The sequence below is a fragment of the Bos indicus x Bos taurus genome, chromosome 18 (assembly GCF_003369695.1).
Source record: "Bos indicus x Bos taurus breed Angus x Brahman F1 hybrid chromosome 18, Bos_hybrid_MaternalHap_v2.0, whole genome shotgun sequence".
In the NCBI taxonomy this organism is placed as follows: domain Eukaryota; kingdom Metazoa; phylum Chordata; class Mammalia; order Artiodactyla; family Bovidae; genus Bos; species Bos indicus x Bos taurus.
In genome coordinates, this window is record NC_040093.1 from 50,629,198 (window position 1) to 50,656,739 (window position 27,542).

At 40.2% G+C, this 27,542-nt stretch overlaps 1 protein-coding gene and 1 long non-coding RNA gene across 2 annotated transcripts in view; one reads left to right on the plus strand and one right to left on the minus strand.

The window, feature by feature from the left end:
- Window positions 1-9,032, minus strand: part of LOC113875385 — a 28,861-nt gene extending 19,829 nt beyond the window's left edge. Inside the window, exon 1 of the long non-coding RNA XR_003506234.1 lies at window positions 8,751-9,032. This is a non-coding gene — a long non-coding RNA (uncharacterized LOC113875385). The remainder of the gene's footprint in view (window positions 1-8,750) is intronic.
- C18H16orf87 (chromosome 18 C16orf87 homolog) overlaps window positions 9,032-27,542 on the plus strand; it is a 34,082-nt gene continuing 15,571 nt past the window's right edge. Inside the window, exons 1-2 of the mRNA XM_027513702.1 lie at window positions 9,032-9,293; window positions 14,216-14,312. Of these exons, the coding sequence (XP_027369503.1) occupies window positions 9,228-9,293; window positions 14,216-14,312 (163 nt within the window). The 5' untranslated portion in view covers window positions 9,032-9,227. The remainder of the gene's footprint in view (window positions 9,294-14,215; window positions 14,313-27,542) is intronic.

The following is a 27,542-nucleotide window of genomic DNA, read 5'->3' on the forward strand; positions in this document are numbered from 1 at the left end:
GAAAATTTGAAGAAAATAAAAGTTTTGTAACAGAATCTAAATATACAATTTTGTATATGTTCAGTTTTCTTTGATGATTGAGTTTTTATTGTTTAAGGACATAGTGCAGCCATGGCAAGTAGAAATATCAATTCTGTCTTTGGGAAAGGCTCTGTTAGTGCTGGATGTTAGTTTGAAAAATTTTGTTCTGGGTCTGAAAAATGAGCCTTTGGGGAAACCCAAATCTGTTTTAAATGAAGATCAGTTGAGAGCTATGGTAGAAGCTAACCCCAAAACAGCAATTCGAAGTCTTGCAGCAGACTTTAGGAGCTTCTGCTACAATAGTTTCTCGACACCTGGCTGCAATAGGAAAGGTTAAAAAAAAATGGACGCATGGGTAGGTACCACACCAGTTAATGGATGATCATAAACTCAGATGGTTAGAGATATTCTCATCTCTTAAGATTTGAGAGAACAGAGACATATTTTGGAGAGGATCATAAGCTTTGACAAAAAAATGACATTGAAGGTGATCTGGACAATGGATAGATGTTGATGAAGTTCCTGAACATGTGTTCAAACCATCACTGTAATAAAAAAAAAAGGTTCTGGTAATGGTATGGTGGTCTACAAAGACTGTTTCATTACTGCTTTTTAACCCAGGTATAACTAATGGTAGCATCTTATTGCCAAAAAGTTTAAATTATATATAAAAAGTTTACCTAAAAGTACTCTGTATTGGTTAGCAGACATGAACCTATATTTTTCCATGACATCTGACCACAGAAATCACAAACCACCATAATTTTTTAATTATTAATTAAATTGATTAATTTAATTGAGCTAAGAAATTTTACCACATTCATCATATTTACCTGACTTTTTTTCAACCAATTACCACCTTTCCTGTCATTTGGAACTCTAAGAAACAAAACTTTCTCCAACTGAGAAGCAGTAATTGGAGGATTTGAATAAATATTAATAATGCTGAATTTTATAAATATAGTATATACCATTTAATACTGGGGGAACCTTACCGGTTGGGGAAAGCAGTTAATGCTAACAGTGCATATTTTGGTTGAGTATAGCATTTTTTCTCCAAAATATTTAACATTTTCATTTAGCCCATAAAAAGGCAATTTCATGTGGTTCAACTTGATACCTTCCCAGAGCCTGGCAGAACATGAATATGGAAAGGAACCTAGGGTGCTGGAAAACTACAAGCTGCCCCTGAGTTTTGGGCTGCTTCACTGGAGGAATGTGGAGCCCAGAGTGTATGTGTATGTGAAAGATGCTTAGGAGTCAGTCATGCAAAGGTCTGAGTAAAGTGGGTTCCAGAGAGATGAGCTGCCTCATCAGAGGCTCTCAGAAAATATTTTTTCACTAAAGAAATGAAAGCATGTTTCTAATACTAAATGCCATGCACACATGGCTCAGTGATGCTTTGGGATGATAATACTCATTCTGTCACACAGAGCCAATCCTTTCATTCATATATTTTCCATTCTGATTTTATTATTTTTTTAAATGTAAGTGGCCTGTCAGAGGCCATAGCTAATGGCCTCTTTATGATTTTGTAACTAAATTGCAGTTATTCTTTGTGGCATCCAGGGATTACTGCTACTGCTGCTACTAAGTCGATTCAGTCGTGTCTGACTCTGTGCGACCCCATAGATGGCAGCCCATCAGGCTCCACCGTCCCTGGGATTTTCCAGGCAAGAACACTGGAGCGGGTTGCCATTTCCTTCTCCAATGCATGAAAGTGAAAAGTGAAAGTGAAGTTGCTCAGTCGTGTCGGACTCTTAGCACCCCATGGACTGCAGCCCACCAGGCTCCTCCGTCCATGGGATTTTCCAGGCAAGAGTACTGGAGTGGGGTGCCATTGCCTTCTCCGCATCCAGGGATTAAGTTGTGATAAAGATACTGGGATGGTCCTCTTTCTGCCTCTTTCCCTGCTGACAACCTGCTATGTCTAATCCATGAAAGAGAGGAGAGTTAAGGAATCTTGAAAGGTAAGAGGTAAGAGGACATTCTGGAATGAATCTTAACCTGGACAGGGAGAGAGACACTGAAAGGGAGGGAAGGAGAGAAATGGAAGAAGAGAGGGCATGGAAATTCCCTAAAGTAAAATTGACTATGATCCCAAGGATTAAGGACAATGGGACGTATTGTTGCAGAAAAGGAAAAAAAAAGTGTTCTTTCCTTGGGGTAGCTGCAGTCCTGCACCATGACACAAGGCTTGGTGAGCAGAGCATAGCCTGCTTCTAGTCTTAATTTACTCTCTTTGCTGGATGCCCTGGTTGGGAGTCACATGCTCGTTGTACTACTACATCTATGGGTTTATCAAGGAATCTACAGTTTCTGTGGACTCTTGCTTACATCCAGGACAGTGAAGCTTCTGATTTAGTTCAGACTGATGGGGTAAGAGGACTAAGACCAAAAGTGTGGGAAGGACTTTATTTCAAAGGCAGCACAGTTCAGTTCAGTCGCTCGGTGGTGTCCGACTCTTTGCAACCCCATGGATTGCAGCATGCCAGGCTTCACTGTCCATCACTAGCTCCCGGAGTTTGCTCAAACTCATGTCCATTGAGTCATGAGTGATGTCCAACCATCTCATCCTCTGCCATCCCCTTCTGCCTTCAGTCTTTCCCAGGATCAAGGTCAGGGTGAGGCTAAATGGTAACAGGGCAGAGAGGCAGTGGCTTGGCCATTGTGAAAGAAAGTGCTGTTGTAAAGTTACTTACTCTGGATGGTAGTTGTTCCGTGACCCACCCATCCTTCCCTCAGTTCCCAGACCCCCTGTAAGATTTCCAGAGCTGGATGCTGAATTTTGGTCCAAAATAATCAGTGGATGTCCTTGTCCAGCCCAGATGAGTGATTCTGGTATAGGTAGGAAAACCAAACAGAAGCAGTGAAGTGTAATGAGACAGGAAAAGGAGCAAATATAGGATGGTGAGCTACCTGAGCCATCTTTCCTATCACCTCCAAGAAGGGATGTAGACCCGAAAGACAAAAATGGATGCTGTTGTTTATGTGGGAACATGGATCCAGTTGTGCCTGAAACTGGTACTGCTGCTGCTGCTAAGTCACTTCAGTGTCCGACTCTGTGCGACCCCATAGACGGCAGCCCACCTGGCTCCCCCGTCCCTGGGATTCTCCAGGCAAGAACACTGGAGTGGGTTGCCATTTCCTTCTCCAATGCATGAAAGTGAAAAGTGAAAGTGAAGTCGCTCAGTTGTGTTGGACTCTTAGCGACCCCATGGAATGAAGCCTGCCAGGCTCCTCCATCCATGGGATTTTCCAGGCAAGAGTACTGGAGTGGGGTGCCATTGCCTTCTCTGGAAACTGGTACTACTATTCATGTTTTTTGGTTACGTGAGCCAGTAACCCTTTTTGTTTAAGCCATTTTGATTTGGGTTTTTTGTTTGGCAAAAAACAACAACAAAAAAATTCCTGACTGATAATGCTCCTTGAGCCTTTATTTAACTGTATACTCTGCAGGATTTGGGGAGGAAGAGGAACATAATGTAAGGATAGGCACAGAGTAGATGCCTAATAAAGTAATATTTAATACTGTGAGAGAAAAAGAAAAAGGAGGCAAAGCAAGGCATGGAACACCTCTGGAGGCTCCTCTGTGTCCAGGGCAGGCCAGTGGGCTGAGTTCAGTACTCAGTGAAGCCTGGTACATGTCTTGAACTGGCCAGAGGTACCCAGCTGTAAAAGAGGGCTGGCCTCTTGAGTTGCTTTGAGCCTGTGGCTTTCCTGCAGTGAGTGCTCCTTGATGCAGTGTGTTATTGGCTTCGTTGGGAGAAAAGAAAAGCTCTCTTTTAGGAGAAAGATAGCATCTTCTTTGTCTATTATTTGATATTTCTTTTTTTAAAATCATGGACTGCTCCTTTTTGGAAATCCAGAGTATAGTGTTGTGAACAGAATCAACACAAAATGACTACATTTTCATCATTGTGATGATCATCTCTCCATTGCTTTGGAAAAGTAGGAACTACAGCTTTAAACTTTTAACTCTTTAATTTAGGAGCTATATTAGATTTTCAAGAAAAATGAGAAATTTTAAGGAAATCAAGACCTCCCAAGCAGCCAAGTGCTTTCATTCTCCTTTCCCAGAAAAGAAAGAGAAGCTTTAAAGGGCTCCTTGGTAGAAACTTTGAGTATCAAAATAAAGGAATGGAGATGGAGGCTGTTACGCCTCACTTCTTCTTACCACCATCCCTCCTCCCCACCACCTCCCCACAGCTTGGGTATACAAAAGGGTATAAAGAACAGCTTTGAGGGAATTCCCTGGTGGTCCAGTGGCTAAGACTGCACTTTCATTACCGAGGCCCTGGATTTGATCCCTAGTCAGGAAACTAAGATCCCACAAGCTGAGTAAGCTCAGCCAAAAAAAAAAAAAAAAAAAAACAACCACATTTAAATGGCCATTTTGGTTTCTCAAGTACATAATCCCTGTATTAAAATATTATAGTTCCTGTCTGGTCTAATTGCTTATTATGAGACTAGAGCACCTACAGCCACTTTAACAGCACATATAAAAGATCTTGAACAAAGTTAGAAGTAGCATTGAAAGCCAGTGGAAAGTAGATTCTCCAGCACCCATCCTCAATATGTCAGATTCTCTCTTCCTCTTTCTCTTGGTGCTTCAGCAACAATAGCTTCCTTTCACTTCCTTTTACCTCAGTTAATTTGCCCAAGCTGCTCTTTCTGGCTGAATATTTGCTATTCCTCTTTACCTCGTTAACTCTACCTATCATGCACATTTCTTCTTTGATTACTCCAGGAAGTCCTCTTTGATTACTCTACTCTACCATAGGTCAGATCTCCATGTGATGAGGGACTGGGGCTTGCCAACAATCAAATGAGTAAGCTTAGAAGTATATCATGTATGGATGGATGTGAGAGTTGGACTATGAAGAAAGCTGAGTGCAGAAGAATTGATGCTTTTGAACTGTGGTGTTGGAGAAGACTCTTGAGAATCTCTTGGACTGCAAGGAGATCCAACCAGTCCATCCTAAAGGAGATCAGTCCTGGGTGTTCATTGGAAGGACTGATGCTGAAGCTGAAACTCCAATACTTTCGTCACCTGATGTGAAGAGCTGACTCATTGGAAAAGACCCTGATGCTGGGAAAGATTGAGAGCAGGAGGAGAAGGGGACGACAGAGGATGAGATGGTTGGATGGCATCACTGACTCAATGGATATGAGTTTGGGTAAACGCCAGGAGTTGGTGATGGACAGGGAGGCCTGGCATGCTACGGTTCATGGGGTCGTAGAGTCGGACATGACTGAGTGACTGAACTGACTGAGAAGTGGATCTCCCCATCGTTGAGCACTCATAGATGAGATTGCAGAACTACATCTGTATTCCTGACTCACAGAAACAGGTATGTTTTAAGCCACTAATTTTGGGCGTAATTTGTTATGTAACAATATATAACCAATACCTCATTGTCTCATTGTCATAAGATGGCTGCTTTACCTATAGGGCCTCAAGTTCATGCTCCAGAGAGTAAGAAAAGTGTGAAAGGCAAAGGACTAAGAGATTTTTCTGGACAAGAATTGCTTCATTTTTATCAGGAACTCAGAGCCTTTCCAAAAATCCCACTCAGTGGACTTCGGTTTATATCTTATTGGCCAGCGATAACACATGACCCATTCCTACTTAGAAGATGGCTAGAGAGAAGGGAGGGGGGGCCTAGATAGAGTTTGCATCAGTCAACTGTCAGTTTCTGCCAAAAACCCCAAAGAGATAAAGACCTCTTCCTTACCCACACCAACCAAGTGCCCTTTTGGGGAGAGTTTCCTAAAAAGGACCTAGTCAAATGCAATTTTCAGAAAACTCCTCAAGGCCAGGATTACAGGACCTGGGTTCCCAATTCATGGCCTACACTATTCTCCAAGGAAAACTGAGGTACTATCTTCCTCTGTTACTTCTATTCCTCCATTTCTTTGTATTAGAAGTTTGAGAGTCATCCTGGAAATATCCATGGCTGCTGCTCTCCACCAACAAAATAAAATAGCTCCTTAAGTTTTACTAACACTATGGCCTTCATATTTTTAAAATTCCTCTCCTCTATTGTCCATCCTCTCCCCATGCCTCAGGTCGTAATATCTGAGGTATTTTACTGGTCCAATCATTACCAACTTCAAATATAACCCTGTTAACTCCCCAAACTAAAACCTCTACTGCCCCACTGCACTCAGGAAGAAGCCCAAACTCCCTCCCATGGTAGCAAAGACCCTGTCTGCCCAGCTGGATATGATCCACATCTCCAGTCTTAACTCTGTCTTGCACTTGGTGCACTCACAACACCAAGCTACTGACTTCTCTGCCTTTGCTTACTCTGTCTCATCTGCCTGGTGGTTTCTCACCTCTGATCGGGCAACTCCACCTGACTTCCTTCAGTTCAGTTCAGTTCAGTTCAGTAGCTCAGTCATGTCCAACTCTGCGACCCCATGAACCGCAGCACGCCAGGCCTCCCTGTCCATCACCAACTCCTGGAGTTTACCCAAACTCACGTCCATCGAGTTGGTGATGCCATCCAACCATCTCATCCTCTGTCGTCCCCTTCTCCTCCTGCCCCCAACCCCTCCCTGCATCAGGGACTTTTCCAAGGAGTCAACTCTTCTCATGAGGTGGCCAAACTACTGGAGTTTCAGCTTTAGCATCATTCCTTCCAAAGAAATCCCAGGACTGATCTCCTTTACAATGGACTGGTTGGATCTCCTTGCTGTCCAAGGGACTCTCAAGAGTCTTCTCCAACACCACAGTTCAAAAGCATCAATTCTTCGGCGCTCAGCTTTCTTCACAGTCCAACTCTCACATCCATACATGACCACTGGAAAAACCATAGCCTTGACTAGACGGACCTTTGTTGGCAAATTAATATCTCTGCTTTTGAATATGCTATCTAGGTTGGTCATAACTTTCCTTCCAAGGAGCAAGCGTCTTTTAATTCCATGGCTGCAATCACCATCTGCAGTGATTTTGGAGCCCCCAAAAGTAAAGTCTGACACTGTTTCCACTGTTTCCCCATCTATTTCCCATGAAGTGATGGGACCAGATGCCATGATCTTAGTTTTCTGAATGTTGAGCTTTAAGCCAACTTTTTCACTCTCCTCTTTCACTTTCATCAAGAGGCTTTTTAGTTCCTCTTCACTTTCTGCCATAAAGGTGGTGTCATCTGCATATCTGAGGTTATTGATATTTCTCCCGGAAATTTTGATTCCAGCTTGTGCTTCCTCCAGCCCAGCATTTCTCATGATGTACTCTACATATAAGTTTAATAAGCAGGGTGACAATATACAGCCTTTTCCTATTTGGAACCAGTCTGTTGTTCCATGTCCAGTTCTAACTGTTGCTTCCGGACCTGCATACAGGTTTCTCAAGAGGCAGGTCAGGTGGTTTGGTATTCCTATCTCTTTCAGAATTTTCCAGTTTATTGTGATCCACACAGTCAAAAGCTTTGGCATAGTCAATAAAGCAGAAATAGATGTTTTTCTGGAACTCTCTTGCTTTTTCGATGATCCAGTGGATGTTGGCAATTGGATCTTCTTAGGGATTCAGCATTGGAGATAGCTCTACTAGAAAGCCTAGGAACACAAACTCCCTTGACAGTGTGTCAGCTGACTTCAGTAACTATACAAATCCTTTTCTCTTTTGCGGGGGGTGGAGGAGTGGGTGGGGGGTGAGGGGTTGTCCTATGTTATATTAGGTTAACCTGGTAGACAATTCACATTAATACAATACTATATGGAATATGTCTCCCTCCTCTTCCTGCCCTCCACTTTCTTTTCTAGTATCTTAATGTATGCTGCTGCTGCTGCTGCTAAGTCACTTCAGTTGTGTCCGACTCTGTGCGACCCCAGAGACGGCAGCCCACCTGGCTCTGCCGTCCCTGGGATTCTCCAGGCAAGAACACTGGAGTGGGTTGCCATTTCCTTCTCCAATGCATGAAAGTGAAAAGTGAAAGTGAAGTCGCTCAGTCGTGTCCGACTCTTAGCGACCCCATGGACTGCAGCCTACCAGGCTCCTCCGTCCATGGGATTTTCCAGGCAAGAGTACTTGAGTGGGGTGCCATTGCCTTCTCCGGCTCTTAATGTATATGTAACCATAAATATATTTTCATGTTATTTTACACAATATTAAACAGGTGTAGAGTACTTTGCTCTTCCAATTAATACTATTTTGGAGATCATTATATCACTTCATATAGAACTATCATTCTTTTGAAAAACTGCAATGATAATTCTGATGTATGCATACCTAAATTTGCTCAGGCAATTTGTTGGTGGACACCCGGGCTGTTTCTGATCAAGCTGTGCTGCGAAGTGCAACATCTTTGCACAAATGCATTTAAGCACAGCTGGTGAATATATTTCAAATTCTTAGGGAGGATATCTTTTCAAATTCTTAGGGATGGGATTGCAAGATCAAAGGCGAGGTGAATTTTAAATTTTGATATTGTAGTCAACCGAATTACTCCTCCCAACAACTCATTTCCCCTGTATTCGAATGTTAGGCCCTCTACACCTCTAGACTACGTGTTTGAGGACAGGCACCTCCCAGTATTCAAATTTGTCTGGCAGATTTGGCCCTCAATACATATTTGACTCAACGAATTTCACACCTCCCGGTGATGAGCTCAAGGCTGGCATCTAGCAGACTCATCAGCTGTATATTATAATTTATCAGTGATTAAACTTGCTAACATTTATTGAAATCTATCAAATGTCGGTATCTGTACGAAAAGTCTTACCTCCCACCTGCTTTTTCACTCTCACCTTCTTCCTCCGGGGAAGGGGGCGTGCTCAGCACCACGACCCGCCCTTTCTGTGCTTTCGTTGGTGGAGCCCGACGCCCGTTACTGCCGAATCCGGCTAAGCCACGCCCCCACGCCGTTCATCCGGCCGAGAGAGGGCGTGTCCATTGTCCCGTCGGAAAATCCATGTGTGTCTTCTCGTGAGAATCGAGACCCGCTGGAGGACCGGAGCGGTGTGGGTGGAAGCGTCTTCCGCAGTTTCTTGGAGCCGGCGCACGCCGCACCCCGCCTCCTCGGCCCGCAGGCTCTCCTTGAGTTCGCGGACGCGCGCGCGCGCGCACCCGTCAGAGCCTCGGTCTGGCCAGCGGGGATCGCGCGGGCAGAGGCTGGGCTGCTGAGGTACGAGGGGCGGAGTCCGAACCGCCGCCACCGCCGCCGCCACTGCTGCTGCCGCCGCCGCCGCCTGAGAGAAGCATGTCTGCAACTCGAGCTAAGAAAGTGAAGATGGCCACCAAATCATGCCCCGAGTGCGACCAACAGGTGGGCGTCGGGGGCCGGGCACCGAACACGCGGGCCAGCGGAGCGGGTGCGCGCGGGCAGGCGGCCGTTGCCTGTGGCCGTTGGCTGTGGAGAGGCCGCCTCGCCGGGGTCCTGGCGACCGAGCGAGTGGGCCGGCCTTCGGGCTCTGTGGCCACCGCGGGAGCCCCGAACCGGCCGGGCCGGGCCGAGCCGAGGGGTTGCCGGGGAAGCGCCCGGAGCCGCGGCCCGGCCGGTGTCCACCTGGCGGCGGTCAGACGGGCGAGTGTCGTGCCCTGTGGCTGGGCTGCGTGAGAGGGGGCGTGGGTTTATCCTGAGCAGACGGGGCGCCCTGTCCGGAGCCTCCCCGAGTCGCCTGGCCGGCTCCGGTGACAGCGGCAGGAGTGGGGCAGCGGCCCAAGTGGACGAGAACGGTCCCTCAGCCCCCTCCTGCCCCGACGAGAGTGCCTGATGTGCAAACTCCCAAGTCAGGGCTCCTGGCTCCCAAATCCCCCTCCTGCCACTCAGGGTTGCTTTGTTCCCATTTCAGATGTGTACGGTGGACCCCCCAAACTGTCCCCCCGCCACTTGGGCGGATGCTTAAATGTGACAATAAGGCCCACAGTGTAATAGTTATAAGTTTTGGCGAAATATGGAGTTTTTTTTCTCTTAAAACGTATTATTTTTGCCGTAAATAATCACGAATCTTTTCTGTACATTGTTTTAAATGGAATATAATTGAATTACGTCCCCATTGAAGCCCTTCCTTTCTGGGCGCTCCTCACGTTCCCCTACCCGCCGCGGTATCCACTGTTAAAAATTTAGGATTTCTGCTTCCAGATCTTCTAAAAAATATGTATGGGGTTTTATGAATTTTAAATGACTGCTTTCCACACAGAATTAATGGTGTCATAGCTGTAATGTTTTAAATCTCATTTACTCTTTTAGTTTAAGAATGCCTCATTTTTCACCCGTTCCTCTAAAACCTTATAATCTAATGAGTTAAAACTCTCAGTTAAAAGCATTAGTAAGGGCCCTTGTTTCTCGCCAGCATGCTGATCTGGGTGTGTTTTTTCCTTTTCCACTGGGAGAATTTTTTCAAAATGACTACCTCTCTCCTCCCCCTTTCTTTTTCTTTCTTTTTAAAATGAGGAATAATTTGAAATGGCTGAAGATTCTTTTAATAAGCTGATTTTAGAGCATTCTTTAAGGAGCAAGCTTAAAGATTGAGCAAATCTTTTAACAGAAAATGTTACATGTTTTATTCAGTATCTTTTATGGGCAATGGTAGATATACTGATTAGAGGAAGGCTGTGCAAGGAGAATTATGGTTTATTGATTTTATGAATTTATTGACTATGCACTTTAAAAACAATTTAGCCATGTTTTCCAAACCAAAGTTAAATTTCCATTCTTACCATTGAACTAAATTTGTTAAATTCTGAAAAAATTGGACTTCTTTATTTAAGTCTCCTTGTCGAAGATTATTTCAATATTTAAATCATTTCCATTTGTTCCAATTGTGCAGAAATATAAGGTTTACATGGTATGGATTATGCATTCCAGTGTCTGTAAGGGCATCAATTAGTGTGAATCATGACCTTGCAGTACTTGGCATGAAGTAACCTTAACCTGTTTTGAATATCCTGGTTGAAGAAAGAGGAAAGGATTGTAAACTTGTAGGAGTCTTTTTATCTGTTCATCAAAATGTGATCAGCATTTTATTTGGAAATACCGTATTTCATTTTGTTGTTAACACACACACAACCCCTCTTCCAGCTTTCCCATAAGAAAATATGGGAAAGAAAGAAACCCCTTTCCCATAAGAAAATACTGTAGATTGGGTGGCTCAAACAGCAGTCATTTATTTTGTCACAGTTCTGGAGGCTGGAAGCCCCAAGATCCTGGCAGAAAAGGGAGCTTTCTGATAGCTCTTCTAAGGACACTAATGCCATCATGAGGGCCCCACCCTCATGAACTCATCTAAACCTAATTATCTCATCTTTAAAAACCATTACATTGAGGAGTTGGGGCTTTAACAGATGAATTTATTGCTGGGATGTTTTTGGCAGGGTGGGGACACAATTCATTGCATAGCAAGCTACAACATAATTTAAAATGTTAGTTTGTGTTGTCCTTTATTCTGAATACTTAAGATAACGTAAATGATGACTAATTCAAACTTTTGGTAATTCTTAAAAGCAGTTTGTCTTTTACTAAAAGTAACTCAATCGAAGAAAATAATAGATTAATTTTAGCTTTCTAATTATTTGAAAGTATAGATTTCTTATAAATGAGAAAAATCATAATCCTGAAAGCCATTTTAAAAAAACTAAAAATACTGCTGTTATTCTAAGTTGCCTGGTGAACATTAAATTACAATTTAAATACAGTGTATAAGCATAAATGTAAAAATCTTTAAAGTTTGAGGAAGTTGCCTCAGCTGAGTAGATTTACATGTGTTCTGTATGTGTAAGTTTAAAAACGGGTACAGAGATCAGTAAACAAGAAAGACCTAGATTTTCAGTTGCTTTATAACATCCCCTTTTACATGCCTCTATTGAAAACATAGTTTTGAAACATCTAAACCACAATACTTTTCATTTTCAATAGGTTTCACATCCACTAATTCAAATTACTGAGCCATTTTGAGTATAGTAGTAGTCAAGATCCTTATTATTTTTCTGGTGTCTTTGGTGTATCTGTTTTTGCATTTTTGTTTACTCCTTTATTAGATCAGCTTTTCCCCTTTTTGGAAAAAAATTTTAGAAAATTTTATGTGACCTTTAGCAAATATGTCTGCTATAGGTAACTTTCCCCTTAGCAACAAAGAATATAAATGTATTCTCCATAAAATGGTTATTTTTTTAGCTTTTTTAAATCAGTGAAACAATATAGGGCCAGGATTTTGTTTTTTGCAGTTTTTTTTAAGCTGTCTTACTTGTAAAGCATGTGCAAACAATCCAAATACCTGTTTTTCAAGGAATAAATTGATTCACAAGCCATCAGTAAACAAAACTTTAAATTTTTTTCTTCCATTTTAAAATCCTGAAAGTATAGCATTAGAACTTTCATTACTGTTGTTTTTGGCATTACAACTGAAATTTAAAGAAAGTTTTAGATTTTTTTTGAAAAATCTAAATTATACAATAATTTAAAGACACTAATATTACTGAAGTTGGCCACCCTGCTTAATAATTCTTTTTACAGGATCTGTATTGTGATGGTGGTTAGTTGGCTTTTTTCCAGGGTTGGTGTGAGGGAAAGGAACTTTCCATTTTCAAAAGGCCCTTAGGGTGATTTAGCTCAGGCACCTAAATGTTCATTGCACATAAGATGCTTTCATTAAGGGATGTAAATCAGCCTATCGATTGCGTTAGTCATCTGAAAGCCAAATGTTATATTTCTCATCTAACTGTAGCACCCTGTTAATTCTGGATTGGATTGATGTATTTTTTGTGTATGAGACACAGAATCAAATTTCAATTTGTTGAGTTTCAGTAGCTGAAAGAAAATGGCTGTTGAGTAGCAAAGGATCTGTTGAATAAGAACATCATGTTCTGTTGTTTTTTGGGGTAGCCTTAACTTAAAACAATTTATATTACTGCTATGCCCTTAATGATGTGTTTAAGTGTAAAGGAAATGAGTCAGTACCTTTGAGCTTGGTTTCTGTGAAGATGTGAAATTTTAAAATGACAAAACTTACCTATTTTAGGCATATTTTTCACTATTAAGAAATGTAACATTTTCTGCCATTTTTTTAAAGAATCTCATTATATTCTTGATAAAGGAACCTGTTAGACATACTGGAGTTTGATTATTTTAATAGGATTCATTGTTATTTTTCATGAATACACAAGTTCGTTCTTTAGTTTTTTTACTGAAAAGGAATTCTCCCAAAATTATGATTTAGCTTATTTAGATCAAATGTTTATATTCTGTAATATGAGGCATTCTGAACATAAATGGATGAAAGCTTTATAATCATAATTAAACTTTTATGACAAATGGAATTTATCTTACAAACCAGAATTGTAATTACTATTTTGTGAGTACTTTTTGTTGAGATTAATTTCTGGTTCTTAGTGGATGTGTCCCCAGTCCAAGGAACATTAAGGTTAATATTATGAAACAATTGTAGAGGAAAATCTAAAACTTTTTTCAGTAATTTTCAGTAACATTTGACTTAAAAAAAATATTTGTATGAAATGGAGAAAGGACCCTCTTGTAAAAATATTTTATAGATTTTGAAACAGAAGCCTGGAGAATTTAAGTGTTTTATCAAACTTCCTTCCTGGACCTGAGATTATAAAATCCTAGATCTCAACTTCTGCTTTGTCCTACATTCTCTGTTGTTTATACTGTACTTTGGCCTCTCAAACTGGTTGTTGTTAACTATTTTGTTTTCCTGTCAGTAGTAATTGGCATCTTACCCTCTCATGTTGGAACCTGGGTTGTTTTCAGTTCTTTACCCTCTGAAATGTCTTACAGATCTACCTTTTCTCTATTTCTAATCTCATTATTCCAGTGAGGCCCTCAAGATGTTATGCTGGGATTACTTTAATGACTTCCCAACCATGCCCCCCCAACTTATTCTATTATCAACTGCTATCAAACTAATATTTTAGGAAATGCTACCTTTTTTCCAATATATTTTCCTTGGCTCTGATCCTATTGTGGTTTTCTGTTATTCACTTACATCAGCACACTTTTATCGTGTATTTGCTATAGTCTTAGTGTTGTAATGCGTTAGTAGAATGTGAAGATGTAGAGGACCCAATACCCATCTCATCATTTATTGTAAGGAATTGGAGTTTAAATAAACCCATGATTCCTACTTCAAGTAATTTATCATTCAGCTCAGGAAACTAAATAAACACTGAGAAGTTTAACAACAGAAAAGTAGTAATAATAAATTGTGTGTTTTTTTTTTTTTTTGTCTATAGGTTCCTGTTGCATGTAAATCATGTCCCTGTGGTTACATATTTATTAGCAGAAAACTTTTAAATGCAAAACACCCAGAAAAAGCACCATCTTCTACAGGTAATTGTGAGTTTACCATATTTTTAGCTTTTCGATGTAGAAATGTAAAATTAGTTTTTGTGAATTTACTATTCAATTTTTCTTGAATTTAAATAAAATCTATTGAAATATGTGTTTGGTTTTTATTAGCTATTGGAAATCAGCTTTATGACATTAATATGCCATTCATTTTATTTTATTTATTTATTTTTTTACTTTATTTTATTTTATTTATTTATTTTTTTTCTAATTTTATTTTATTTTTAAACTTTACATAATTGTATTAGTTTTGCCAAATATCAAAATGAATCCGCCACAGGTATACATGTGTTCCCCATCCTGAACCCTCCTCCCTCCTCCCTCCCCATACCATCCCTCTGGGTCGTCCCAGTGCACTAGCCCCAAGCATCCAGTATTGTGCATCGAACCTGGACTGGCAACTCGTTTCTTACATGATATTTTACGTGTTTCAATGCCATTCTCCCAAATCTTCCCACCCTCTCCCTCTCCCACAGAGTCCATAAGACTGTTCTATACATCAGTGTCTCTTTTGCTGTCTCGTACAGCAGGTTATTGTTACCATCTTTCTAAATTCCATATATATGCATTAGTATACTGTATTGGTGTTTTTCCTTCTGGCTTACTTCACTCTGTATAATAGGCTCCAGTTTCATCCACCTCATTAGAACTGATTCAAATGTATTCTTTTTAATGGCTGAGTAATACTCCATTGTGTATATGTACCACATTCATTTTATTTAAATGTTAATTCACCAATCTGGTAAAGCTTGTGACAGATTTTCTATTTTTTGTTTTTGGAGGATGAAAAGCCATTGAAGGGCTTAGGGAGTGACCTAATCTGATTTAAGAAAAAAATTTTTTTAATGTTTAATAAAGGTATAATTGATATCCAATAAATTGCACATATTTGAAGTGTATCTTTGATAAGTTTTGTTTACACTAATCAAACAATCACCACAATCAAGATAATGAACATGTCCATCATTCCCATAAGTTTTCTAGTTCCTCTCTGTGATCTGTCCATCTTATTTCCCCTTCCCTCAGATAACCACTGATCTGCTGTTACTGTTTTAGAACTTTGTATTATATAAATAAAATCATATAGTATGTACTCATTTGCCTGGTTTCTTTCACTAAGCATAATTTAAGATTCAGCCATGTTGTTATATATATCAATAAGAATTCGTTCCTTTTTATTGCTTAGTTTTAATAGTATTCTTTGTGTGGATATGCCACAATTTGTGTACTTGTTTGCTGCTTGATAGACATTTGGTTTTTCCCCTCATAATGCTGGTAAAATTTGTAACAACTTTAAAGTAGTATTTTTTAAACTGATGGCTGAAAAATATACAGCCTGACTTTGATGTGAATATAATTTTTAGATACATTAATTCTGATATAGAATATCTAAAAAAATTTTTTTGTTTGAATTTTATCTTCCCATTAATATAGACAGATTGGGTGTATTCAGTGGATGTATTTATTAGAAATTAAATTTTGTCATCTTTGATAAAATAAAAGAACTTTGTATGTTTTTGAACCCCAAATAAGAGTAGAGATTACAGATGTATACATGAGCACCTGCCGTATGCCAGGCACTGTTCTAAGCCTTGGGTCTAAAGTAATGACTCAATCTACTCTCAAGGCAGGTTCACTGCTGTCATAGATCTTACTACATTCCTGTGGACAGGAAATAGAGAACAAATAGGGAGAATATCAACTTGTAATAAATGCCTTGTAAGGAATTAAAATAGAGTGCTGTGGTGTGTGACTGTAAGACTGCTTTTGACTTAGTGACTGGGGGCTTGTCTGTTCAGTTCAGTTGCTCAGTCGTGTCTGACTCTTTGTGATCCCATGGACTGTAGCACACCAGGCTTCCCTGTCCATCACCAGCTCCTGGAGCCCACTCAAACTCACGTTCATTGCGTCGGTGATGCCATCCAACCATCTCATCCTCTGTCGTCCCCTTCTCCTCCTGCCCTCAATCTTTCCCAGCATCGGGGTCTTTTCCAATGATTCAGTTCTTTGCATCAGGTAGCCAAAGTATTGGAGTTTCAGCTTCAGCATCAGTCCTTCCAATGAATATTCAGGACTGATTTCCTTTAGGATTGACAGGTTGGATCTCCTTGCTGTCCAAGGGACTCTCAAGAGTCTTTTTCAACACCACAGTTCAAAAGCATCAATTCTTCTGTTCTCAGCTTTCTTTATAGTCCAACTCTCATATCCATACATGACTACTGGAAAAACCATAGCTTTGACTAGATGAACCTTTGTTGGTAAAGTAATGTCTCTGCTTTTTTATATGCTCTCTAGGTTGGTTATAGCTCTTCTTCCAAGGAGCAAGCATCTTTTAATTTCATGGTTGCAGTCACCATCTACAGTGATTTTGGAGCCCCAAAAATAAAGTTTCTCACTGTTCCCATTGTTTCCCCATCTGTTGGCCAGGAAGTGATGGGACCAGATGCCATGGTCTTAATTTTCTGCATGTTGAGTTTTAAGCCAACTTTTTCACTCTCCATTTTCATTTTTATCAAGAGGCTCTTTAGTTCTTCTTTGCTTTCTGCCGTAAGGGTGTTGTCATCTGCGTATCTGAGGTTATTGATATTTCTCCTGGCAATCTTGGTTCCAGCTTGTGCTTCATCCAGCCCAGCATTTCGCATGTTGTACTCTGCATATAAGTTAAATAAGCAGGGTGACAATAATAGGGCTTCTCTGAGAGGTGACATTTTAAGTTGAGACTGAATAGGAACATGGCAGGGGGGTAGTAGCCACGAAGAAGACCATTCTTGACAGAAATCGCAAATGCAAAAATTCTAAGGTTGTTAAAAGTTTGATATATTTTAGGAACAGAAGGGCCTGCATGGTTGCAATGTAGACAGTAAAACCAGGAGAGTTTGTGATGAAGCCAGAGGGATAAGCAAGGGCCAGATTATTTAAGTCTTTTAAACTAGAGTAAGATTTTGGTTTTTGTTCTTACCGTGTGAGAAGAAATTATCCCTGGGTGGTGGGATGAGGTTAGGGGACGGTGGCATGCTTTGATTTGCCTTTTAGAAAGATCATTCTGACTACTATCTAGAAAATAGTTTGTGGGGTTACAAGATGGAAGTGAAGGGCGCCAGGTTAGACAAAGAATAGTTATAGTAGGAGGTGATTCAAGGATTATTTATATTTATGTCTGTGGGAGGCCTGTTTATCCGAGGTCTATGGAGGGATGGGTGGAAAGTTTTTTTTTTTTAAAGATTATTTCCTTCTTTCATTTTTTTAATAATTATATTTATCTTTAATTGATTTAGTGATTGCTTTACAATATTGGTTTGATTTCTATCATACAGCAAGATGAATTAACCATAGGTGTATATATGTTCCCTCCCTCTTGAACCTCCTTCCCACCCCCCAGTTTGAGTTCCCTGAGTCATACAGCAAATTTCCATTGGCTATTTATTTTACATATGTTAGTGTATATGCTTCCATGCTACTCTCTCTATTCATCTCACCCTGTCCTTCCTCTCCCCCGCCCTTGTCCATAAGTCTGTTCTCTATGTCTGTGTATCCATTATTGCCCTGCAAATAGTTTCTTTCTGGATTCCATATATATGCATTAATATACGATATTTGTTTTTCTGCTACTGACTTCACTCTGTATAATAGGTTCATCCACCTCATTAGAACTGACTCAGATGCATTCCTTTTTATGGCTGAGAAGTATTCCATTGTATATATGTCCCACAGCTTTGTTCATTCATCTGTTGTTGGACATCTTTTGTGTCCTAGCTGTTGTAAATAGTGCTACGATGAACACTGAAATACATGTGTTTTTTTTAGTGTTGGTTTCCTCAGGGTGTATGCCTAGAAGTGGTAATTGCTGGGTCGTATGGTAGTTTTATTCCTAGTTTTTTAAGGAATCAACATACTGTTTTCAAAAAGTTGTTTTAATTCCATTTCTGCCTCTGAGTTTGCTCCTTTTCAACATGATAATGCATTTACTACTAATTCGTTAGTTCTTAAAGACTGGTGCTGGATTGGGTTATATAGGAATCATCTAGAGAGCTTGTTAAGAATGGATTCCTGGTTCTTACTTCCTAAGAGTTTGATTCAAGGAATGGAAACTCTGGAATGATTCACTCTGTAGATTTTCTGGGGAGGCATGTCAACTCATTTCTGAGTCTCCAAAATGAGTAAGACGTGGTCCATGCTGTTAGTGTTATTTTATTTTTATTGGACAAATATCTTTGAGATCCTCTGTATACCAGTTATTCAGGTGAGAAGTGAGGTAAGGTGGAGACCTAATAAGGACAGTGGAAAGGGTCAGATACTCCAAGTGTTAAGAAGTTAGAATCAGTTGAAGGAGAGGGAAGGCTTTAGAATGACTCCCAGATTTCTTACTGGGATTAGTGGCTAGAAAGGGAAGATAAAAGGGAAGACAAGTTTTGAGGGAAAGATGAAGAAACTAGATTTGGATATAGTTGTGAAATACCATTTATGTAGATTTTTTTTCCCAGTTGGAGATATAATCTGGGAGTAGCTCAGGGAGTAGCCTTAGCTAGAGATAAAGGTTTCAAATAATCATGGTTGTTGACATCATGGGAATGGATGGGCTAGTTCTACAGTCTATAGGGAAGGAAGAGAACTCTGGCAGACTCCAGTATTTATGGGTAGAAGTAGGTAGGGAGGTCCTGTCAACTGAGGAAAAATGTCAGCTGTAGGAGAACAGCCAACAGTGGCTTTTACATGTCAGGGTGATAAGTGAGAAGCAATTCATTATTATTTTACATTTGGCATTTCCTAAATGTTGTTTAATAAATTAGAGTAGCCTTGTGGCCTTGAAGTACAGATGAAACGCTGAAGCCTAGGAATCCTAGGGAGGAGGAAGAAGAACCAGCAAAATAAATAAAGAATAGAAAGGACAGAGAAATATCAGAGATAGACTTTGCTATCTAACAGGCAAGTTGGGCCATGGAGCATAAGATTAAGCAGGGCAAAGGCTAACAGAGTTTTGCCAAGAGAACACACTGCTCATAGCAAACACCCTCTTCCAACAATAACAAGAGATGACTCTACACATGGATGTCACCAGATGGTCAATACTGAAATCACAATGATCATATTCTTTGAAGCTGCAGATGGAGAAGGTCTATAGTCAGCAAAAACAGGACTGGGAGCTGACTGTGGCTTGATGATGAACTCCGTATTGCCAAATTCAGACTTAAATTGAAGAAAAGTAGGGAAAACCACTAGACCATTCAGGTATGACTTAAATCCCTTATGATTGTACAGTGGAAGTAACAAATAGATTCAAGGGATTAGATCTGATAGAATGCCAGAAGAACTATGAACAGAGCTTTGTAACATTGTACAGGAGGTGGTGATCAAAACCATCCTCAAGAAAAAAATGGAAAAGGCAAAGTGGTCGTCTGAGGACACCTTACAAATAGCTGAGAAAAGAAGAGAAGTGAAAGGCAAAAGAGAAAAGGAAAGATATCTGCATCTAAATGCAGAGTTGCAAAGAACAGCAGGCAGAGATAAGAACGCTTTCTTAAGTGAACAATGTAAAGAAATAGAGGAAAACAATAGAATGGGAATGACTAGAGATCTCTTCAAAAAAATTAGAGATACCAAGGGAACAGTTCATGCAAAGATAGGACACAATAAAGGACAGAAATGGTATGGACCTAACAGCAGCAGATGATACTAAGAAGAGGTGGCAAGAGTACACAGAAGAACTGTACAAAAAAGATCTTAATGACCCGGACAACCATGATGGTGTGATCACTCACCGAGAGCCAAACATCCTGAAGTGTGAGTGAAGTCAGGTGGGCCTTAGGAAGCATTACTATAAACAAAGCTAGTGGAAGTGATGGAATTCCAGCTGAGCTATTTCAGACCCTAAAAGATGATGCTGTGAAAGTGCTGCGCTCAATATGCCAGCAAATTTTGAAAACAGCAGTGGCTACAGGACTAGAAAAGGTCACTTTTCATTCTAGTTCCAAAGAAGGGCAATGCCAAAGAATGTTCAAACTACCATACAGTTGCACTCATTTTGCAAGGTAATGCTCAAAATCTTTCAAGCTAGGCTTCAACAGTTCGTGAACTGAGACTTCCAGATGTACTGGCTTTATTTAGAAAAGGCAGATGCTTTCCAATTTTGGTGCTGGAGAAGACTTGAGAATCCCTTGAACTGCAAGGAGATCAAATCAGTCAATCCTAAAGGAAATGATCTCTGAATATTCATTTGAAGGACTCATACAGAAGCTCCAATACTTTGACCACCTGATGCACAGAGCCAGCTCATTAGAAGAAACCCTGATGCTCGAAAAGATTGAAGGCAGGAGGAGAAGGGGGGACAGAGTATGAGATGGTTGGATGGCATCACTGACTCAGTGGAGATGAGTTTGAGCAAACTCTGGGAGATAGTGAAGGACAGGGAAACCTGATATGCTGCAGTCCTTGGGGTTGCAAAGAGTTGGACACAACTGAGCAACTGAACAACAAGCTGTGCTATAGAACCAGAGGAAGAAAGGGTTTTAAGAAGGGCTGTTGTTTAGTCTATAAGTTGTGTCCAACTCTTTGCGACCCCTTGGACTGTATAGGCTCCTCTATCTATGGGATTTCACAGGCAAGAATCTTGGAGTAGGTTGCCGTTTCCTCCTCCAGGGATCAAACCCACCTTTTCCAACCCAGGGATCAAACCCACATCTCCTTCATTTAACAGGCAGATTCTTTATCACTGAGCCACCAGGGAAGCCCTTAAGGACTAACAATATTCAGAGCCTGGAAATCAGTTTGGTATAGTACAGACATGAGCTATATGTTGTTACATGGAAGATCTGGCTTCAGATTCAGATTCTAGTTTGGTAAGTGTAACAGATTAATTAACCTCCATGAGGAGCTGCTGTTTACTTGTATATACATAGATTTATAGTACCAACCTTCGAGAACTAAAGTGTAGATGAAGTGCATATGAAAATGTCTAATGTAAAGAACTACCACACAATTGCACTCATCTCACATGTTAGTAAAGTAATGCTCAAGATTCTCCAAGCCAGGCTTCAACAGTATGAGAACTGTGAACTTCCAGATGTTCAAGCTGAATTTAGAAAAGGCAGAGGAACCAGAGATCAAATTCCCAATATCTGCTGTATCATCGACAAAGCAAGAGAGTTCCAGAAAAATATCAATTTCTGCTTTATTGACTCTGACAAAGCCTTTGATTGTGTGGATCACAATAAACTGTGGAAAATTCTGAAAGAGATGGAAATACCAGACTATCTGACCTGCCTCTTGAGAAATCTGTGTGCAGGTCAGGAAGCAACTGTTAGCAACAGTTGTTCCATGTACACAGGACATGGAACAACAGACTGGTTCCGAACAGGAAAAGGAGTGCATCAAGGCTGTATATTGTCACCCTGTTTATTTAACTTATATGTAGAGTACATCATGAGAAATGCTGGGCTGGAGGACGCACAAGCTGGAATCAAGATTGCCGGGAGAAATATCAATAACCTTAGATATGCAGATGATACCACCCTTATGGCAGGAAGGAAAGAACTAAAGAGCCTCTTGATGAAAGTGAAAAAGGAGAATGAAAAAGTTGGCTTAAAGCTCAGCATTCAGAAAACTAAGATCATGGCATCCTGTCCCATCACTTCATGGCAAATAGATGGGGAAACAGTGTCAGACTTTACTTTTTTGGGCTCCAAAATCACTGCAGATGGTGACTGCAGCCATGAAATTAAAAGACGCTTACTCCTTTGAAGGAAAGTTATGACCAACCTAGACAGCCTTAAAAAGCAGAGACATTACTTTGCCACCAAAGGTCTATCTAGTCAAAGCTATGGTTTTTCCAGTAGTCATGTATGGATGTGAGAGTTGGACTGTATAGAAAGCTGAGTATCGAAGAATTGATGCTTTTGAACTGTAGTGTTGGAGAAGACTCAGAGTCCCTTGGACTGCAAGGAAATCCATCCAGTGCATCCTAAAGGAAATCAGTCCTGAGTGTTCTTTGGAAGGACTGATATTGAAGCTGAAGCTCCAATACCTTGGCCACCTGATGTGAATAACTGACTCATTTGAAAAGACCATGATGCTGGGAAGGACTGAAGGCAGGAGGAGAAGGGGACAACAGAGGATGAGATGATTGAATGATATCACCAACTCAGTGGATATGAGTTTGGGTAAATTCCGGGAGTTGGTGATAGACAGGGAGGCCTGACGTGCTGTAGTCCATCAGGTCGCAAAGAGTAGGACACGACTGAGCAACTGAACTGAACAGAATATCAAGAAAGCTTGATATGTTATAGGTACATAAATACTAATTTTTACAATTAAATTTCTTAAAAGTAAGATTGCCTTGGCTAGTCCATTATGTATAGGGAATTGAGTATAATTTTTAAAAAAATCTCCCCAGTTTTATCAAGTTCTAATGAATGTTGTCAATAGGATCTAGAACATTTCAGTTTTAATTACCAGAGAATTTATAGGAGAAATGAAAATGGATAATATATACCTGTAAAGATAATATTGACAAGCAGTTTTTGGTGAGAATAAACTCAATTTGTTCCAAATCTTTAAATTTGGTTTTCCACATGGGTGTTCCTGGATGGTTTAGTGCATCAAGAATGCTATTTTGCACTAAATAGCAATGGATATACCTTTTTCCTTTATACATTTTTTTGTTATAAAAACTGTAAAGAAAAAATAAACTCAAAAATCTAAATGAGATACTAGTTTATAGAAGACTTCCTCTAAAGGTAAGAAAAAGACTTAAAACAATAAGATATTGGGATAGCTCATTTATATTTAACTGTTAATTTCTCAGTGAGCACAAGCTTTAGGTTAAGCAACCACCTCCCCAGTTTTTACTGGGAGAAGGAACAAAGGGATAGAAATATTAAACCCAATTTTTAAATTATTCTCTAAGTTCATAGGCAAAGGCTGGTAAGTAAGCAAGAATCTACAAATTGCGTACTCACTTTTGTTAAGGAGAAAAATGAAGAAATTATTATCACCAATACCTTTTAGAAATCCAAAGTCAGTCAACATTAATTCAGTAGTAAGTTATCCTTAACTCTGAATTACTTGACAGTGAAGATTTGGTATTGTTATTTCAGAAAAATCGTTCCTTACAATTTTATTCCTGATTTTAGATCCACAGCAGAGCTGTCATACTAAAATTTCTTTCCGTTGTACTACAAGGATAATCTCAATTTTTCTTACATACTTAAAAAAAAAAACCCATGTGTTTTTATTTCTGGAACTAATTTTCTAAAAATTGTTTTAGACCTGAAAAAATTTTCATGAAAGATACGTGGTGGTACATTTCCTGTCTTCCATTGGAGAGAGTACCTTTACTTTGTTGTTGTTGTTCAGTAGCCTGGTCATGTCCGACTCTTTGCCACACGTGGACTACAGCACACCAGGCCTCCCTGTCCCTCACGATCTCCTGGAGTTTGCCCAAGTTCATATTCATTGCATCAGTGATGCTGTCCAGCCAACTCATTCTCTGACGCAGTCTTCTCCTTCTGCCCTCAATCTTTCCCAATGAGGGAAAGATTTTTCCCTTGAGGGACTTTTCCAATGAGTTGTCTGTTCATGTCAGATGGCCAAAATACTGGAGCTTCAGCTTCAGCATCATTTCTTCCAGTGAATATTCAGGGTTGATCTTCCTTAAGATTGACTGGTTTGATCTCCTTGCTGTCCAAGGGATTTCCAGGAGTCTTCTCCAGCACCACAGTTTGAAGGCATCAGTTCTTTGGCATTCTGCCTTCTTTATGGTCCAGCTCTGAGAACTTACATAACCACTGGGAAGACCATAGCCTTGATTATATGGACCTTTGTCAGCTGAGTAATGTCTCTGCTTTTCAACACATTGTCTAGGTTTGTCATTGCTTTCCTGCCAAGAAGCAATCATCTTCTGATTTGTACTCACAGATCGCCTTTACTTTGTACTCACACTTAAATGTCATTGTCATTCTTCCTTGTTACTCAGTAAGTCCTTTTCATCCGAAGGCTCCAGTCTTCAGCTAGGGAAATTTTTACCTATTTCTTTCCCCCATTCTCTTTTCTTTCTGGCATGCTTATTGGATAATTGTTGTCATGATCGCCATCCATGGAAAACCTGGCTGACACTGGATTGGACAAATAGTTTACTTTTCCTTTAGTGAAGAAAAATAAAGTTGGCATTACAGTTGGTCCTCTGCATCTGTGGGTTTCCATGTTTGCACGTTCATTCAACCATGGTTTGAAAATATTCAGGGGAAGAAATTCCGAAAAGTTCCAAAAAGCAAAACTTCAATTTGCTGTGCCCTGGTATTTATGTAGCATTTATATTGTATTAGTTATTATATCTTGAAATGACAGACTATACAGGTAGATGTGTGTAGGTTTTGTGCAAATAATATACCATTTATATAAGATACTTGAACATCTACAGATTTTGGTATCTGTCAGGGGTTTTTAAACCCTTATTGATACCAAGGGACCACTGTACAGGACTGTTCAGTGTTGTCCCCAAGGACCTAAGCTCTTCCCTTTCTTGAGAAGATGTGGCTTTCATGCTCATTGTTGTTCAGTCACTAAGTCGTGCCCAACTCTCTGTGATCCCATGGAATACAGCACACCAGACTCCTCTGTCCTTCACTATCTCCCAGAGTTTGCTCAAATTCGTGTCTATTAAGTTGATGATGCTATCTAACCATCTCATCCTCTACTGCCTCCTTCTCTTTTTTTCTTCGGTCTTTCTGAGCATCAGGGTCTTTTCCAGTGAGTCAGCTCTTTACATCAGGTGGCCTAAGTATTGGAACTTCAGCTTTAGCATCAGTCCTTCCAATGAATATTCAGGGTTAATTTCCTTTAGGATTAACTGGTTTGATCTGCTTGTAGTCCAGGGGACTCTTCAAGCACCACAGCTAAAAGCATCAATTCTTTGGCTCTCAACCTTCTTTATGGTCCATCTCTCACATCCATAACTACTGGAAAAACTTTGACTATATGGGCCTTTGTTGGGAAAGTGATGTCTCTGCTTTTCAATACCCTGTCTAGAGAAGGCAGTGGCAATCCACTCCAGTACTCTTGCCTGGAAAATCCCATGGGTGGAGGAGCCTGGTAGGCTGCAGTCCATGGGGTTTCGAAGAGTCAGACACGACTGAACGACTTCACTTTCACTTTTCACTTTAATGCATTGGAGAAGGAAATGGCAACCCACTCCAGTGTTCTTGCCTGGAGAATCCCAGGGACGAGGGAGCCTAGTGGGCTGCCATCTATGGGGTCGAGCAGAGTCGGACACAGCTGAAGCGATTTAGCAGTAGCAGCAGCAGCAGATTTGTCATAGCTTTCCTTTCAAGGAGCAAGCGTCTTTTAATTTCCTGTCTGCAGTCACTGTCCACAGTGATTTTGGAGCCCAAGATAATAAAATATCACTGCTTCCACTGTTTCCCCTTGTATTTGCCATGAAGTGATGGGACTGGATAACCATGATCTTAGTTTTTGGGATGTTGTGTTTCAAGCCAACTTCACTCTCCTCTTTCACCCTCATCAAGAAGTTCTTTACTTCCTCTTCATTTTCTGCCACTAGAGTGATATCATCTACATATCTGAGGTTGTTGATGTTACTTCTGGCAATCTTGATTCCAATTTATGATTCATCCCGCCCAACATTTCAGGTGATGTACTCTGCATCTAAGTTAAAAAGCAGGATGACAGTATACATCTTTGAGTACTCCTTTGCCAATTTGGAACCAGTCAGTTCATGCTCATTGTTACAAAGTAATTGTTGTACATCCAGGCATCTCTTAAGTATTCTAAGCAGAAAGAAGAGAGACAGACACAGACAGGACAAAGCAGCCATGTGCTGTGCTTAGTCGCTCAGTCATGTCCAGCTCTTTGCGATCTCATGGACTGTAGCCCACCAGGCTTCTCTGTTCATGGGGATTCTCCAGGCAAGAATACTGGAGGTCATTGCCATGCCCTCCTCCAAGGGATCTTCCCAACCTAGGGATCATACTCCTTAAAAAAAATTTAAAACTTTCTGGAAACCTTAACCAGTTCCACTATATGTCATTGGTCAGAACTAAATTTCATGGCCTCTTCACCTGTAGGAGAATCTTTGAATGTGTATATTTTAACTGGGCACATTTTCCTCTTGACCAGAGCAGGATTCTATTCTTAAGGAAGAGGGGGAGAATGAATATTGGGTAGATAATTACACATTATATTATAGATGAGTATTAGATTTCTTAGATCTTTCCTGTATTTCTCTTCCCTTATTGTCATATATTCTGTTTTCATTTTGTTCCAGGAAATTTCAGTATTTTCCTTTTCTCATAATGGACATGCCTGAATTCTGTGTTCAGACACGTCCATTATTTTGTCTTTTTAAGAATTAAAAAAAAATGTATCTTTTTGGCTACATTGGGTCTTAGCTGTGGCACGTGAGCTGCTCTCTATTTGTGATGCGCAGGCTTAGTTGTCCTGTGGCATGTGGAATTATAGTTCCTTGACAAGGGATTGAACCTGCATCCCCTGCATTGGAAGGTGGATTCTTAACCACTGAACCATCAGGGAAATCCCTGTTTAACTTGTCTTTTGCACTTTGTTATTAGCAGTTCATTTTGTTTTTTGATTTCTTCTTTTTCGTTGAATCTTATTTTTTCATATCTTTTATTATAAAATTTAGTATTTTAATAATTTTAAATTGTATAGGTTAGTGGCATTAAATACATTCATTATCATGTGCTTAATCTTCACCATTATCCTTTTCCAGAACTCTTTTCATCTTCCCAAACTGAAATTCCATATACCTGAAACAGTAACTCCTCATTTTCCTCCCATCCCCATATCATGCCCCAGACCACCTGTGTTTTTCCTGTGCCTGTGAATTTGAATTTGACTGCTGTAGTTATCTTCTTACATGGAATCATACAATATTTGTCCTTTTGTGTCGCATAGCATAATGTCTTCAAAGTTTATCCATGTTGTAACATGTCAGAATTTCCTTCTTGAATAATATTTTATTGTATTACATACCCCATTTTGTTTATCTCTAATGCACTGATGGGCACTTGAGTTGCTTTCGCCTTCTGGGTGTTATGCAAAATGCTGCTGTGAGCATGTGTGTACACACTGCTCAGTGCCCTTCTTTCGTTTCTTTTGGACATATACCTGTGTGGGGAAATGCTGGATCATATAGTAATTGTTTAATTTTCTGAGGAAGTGTCATGGTGTTTTCACTGTTTT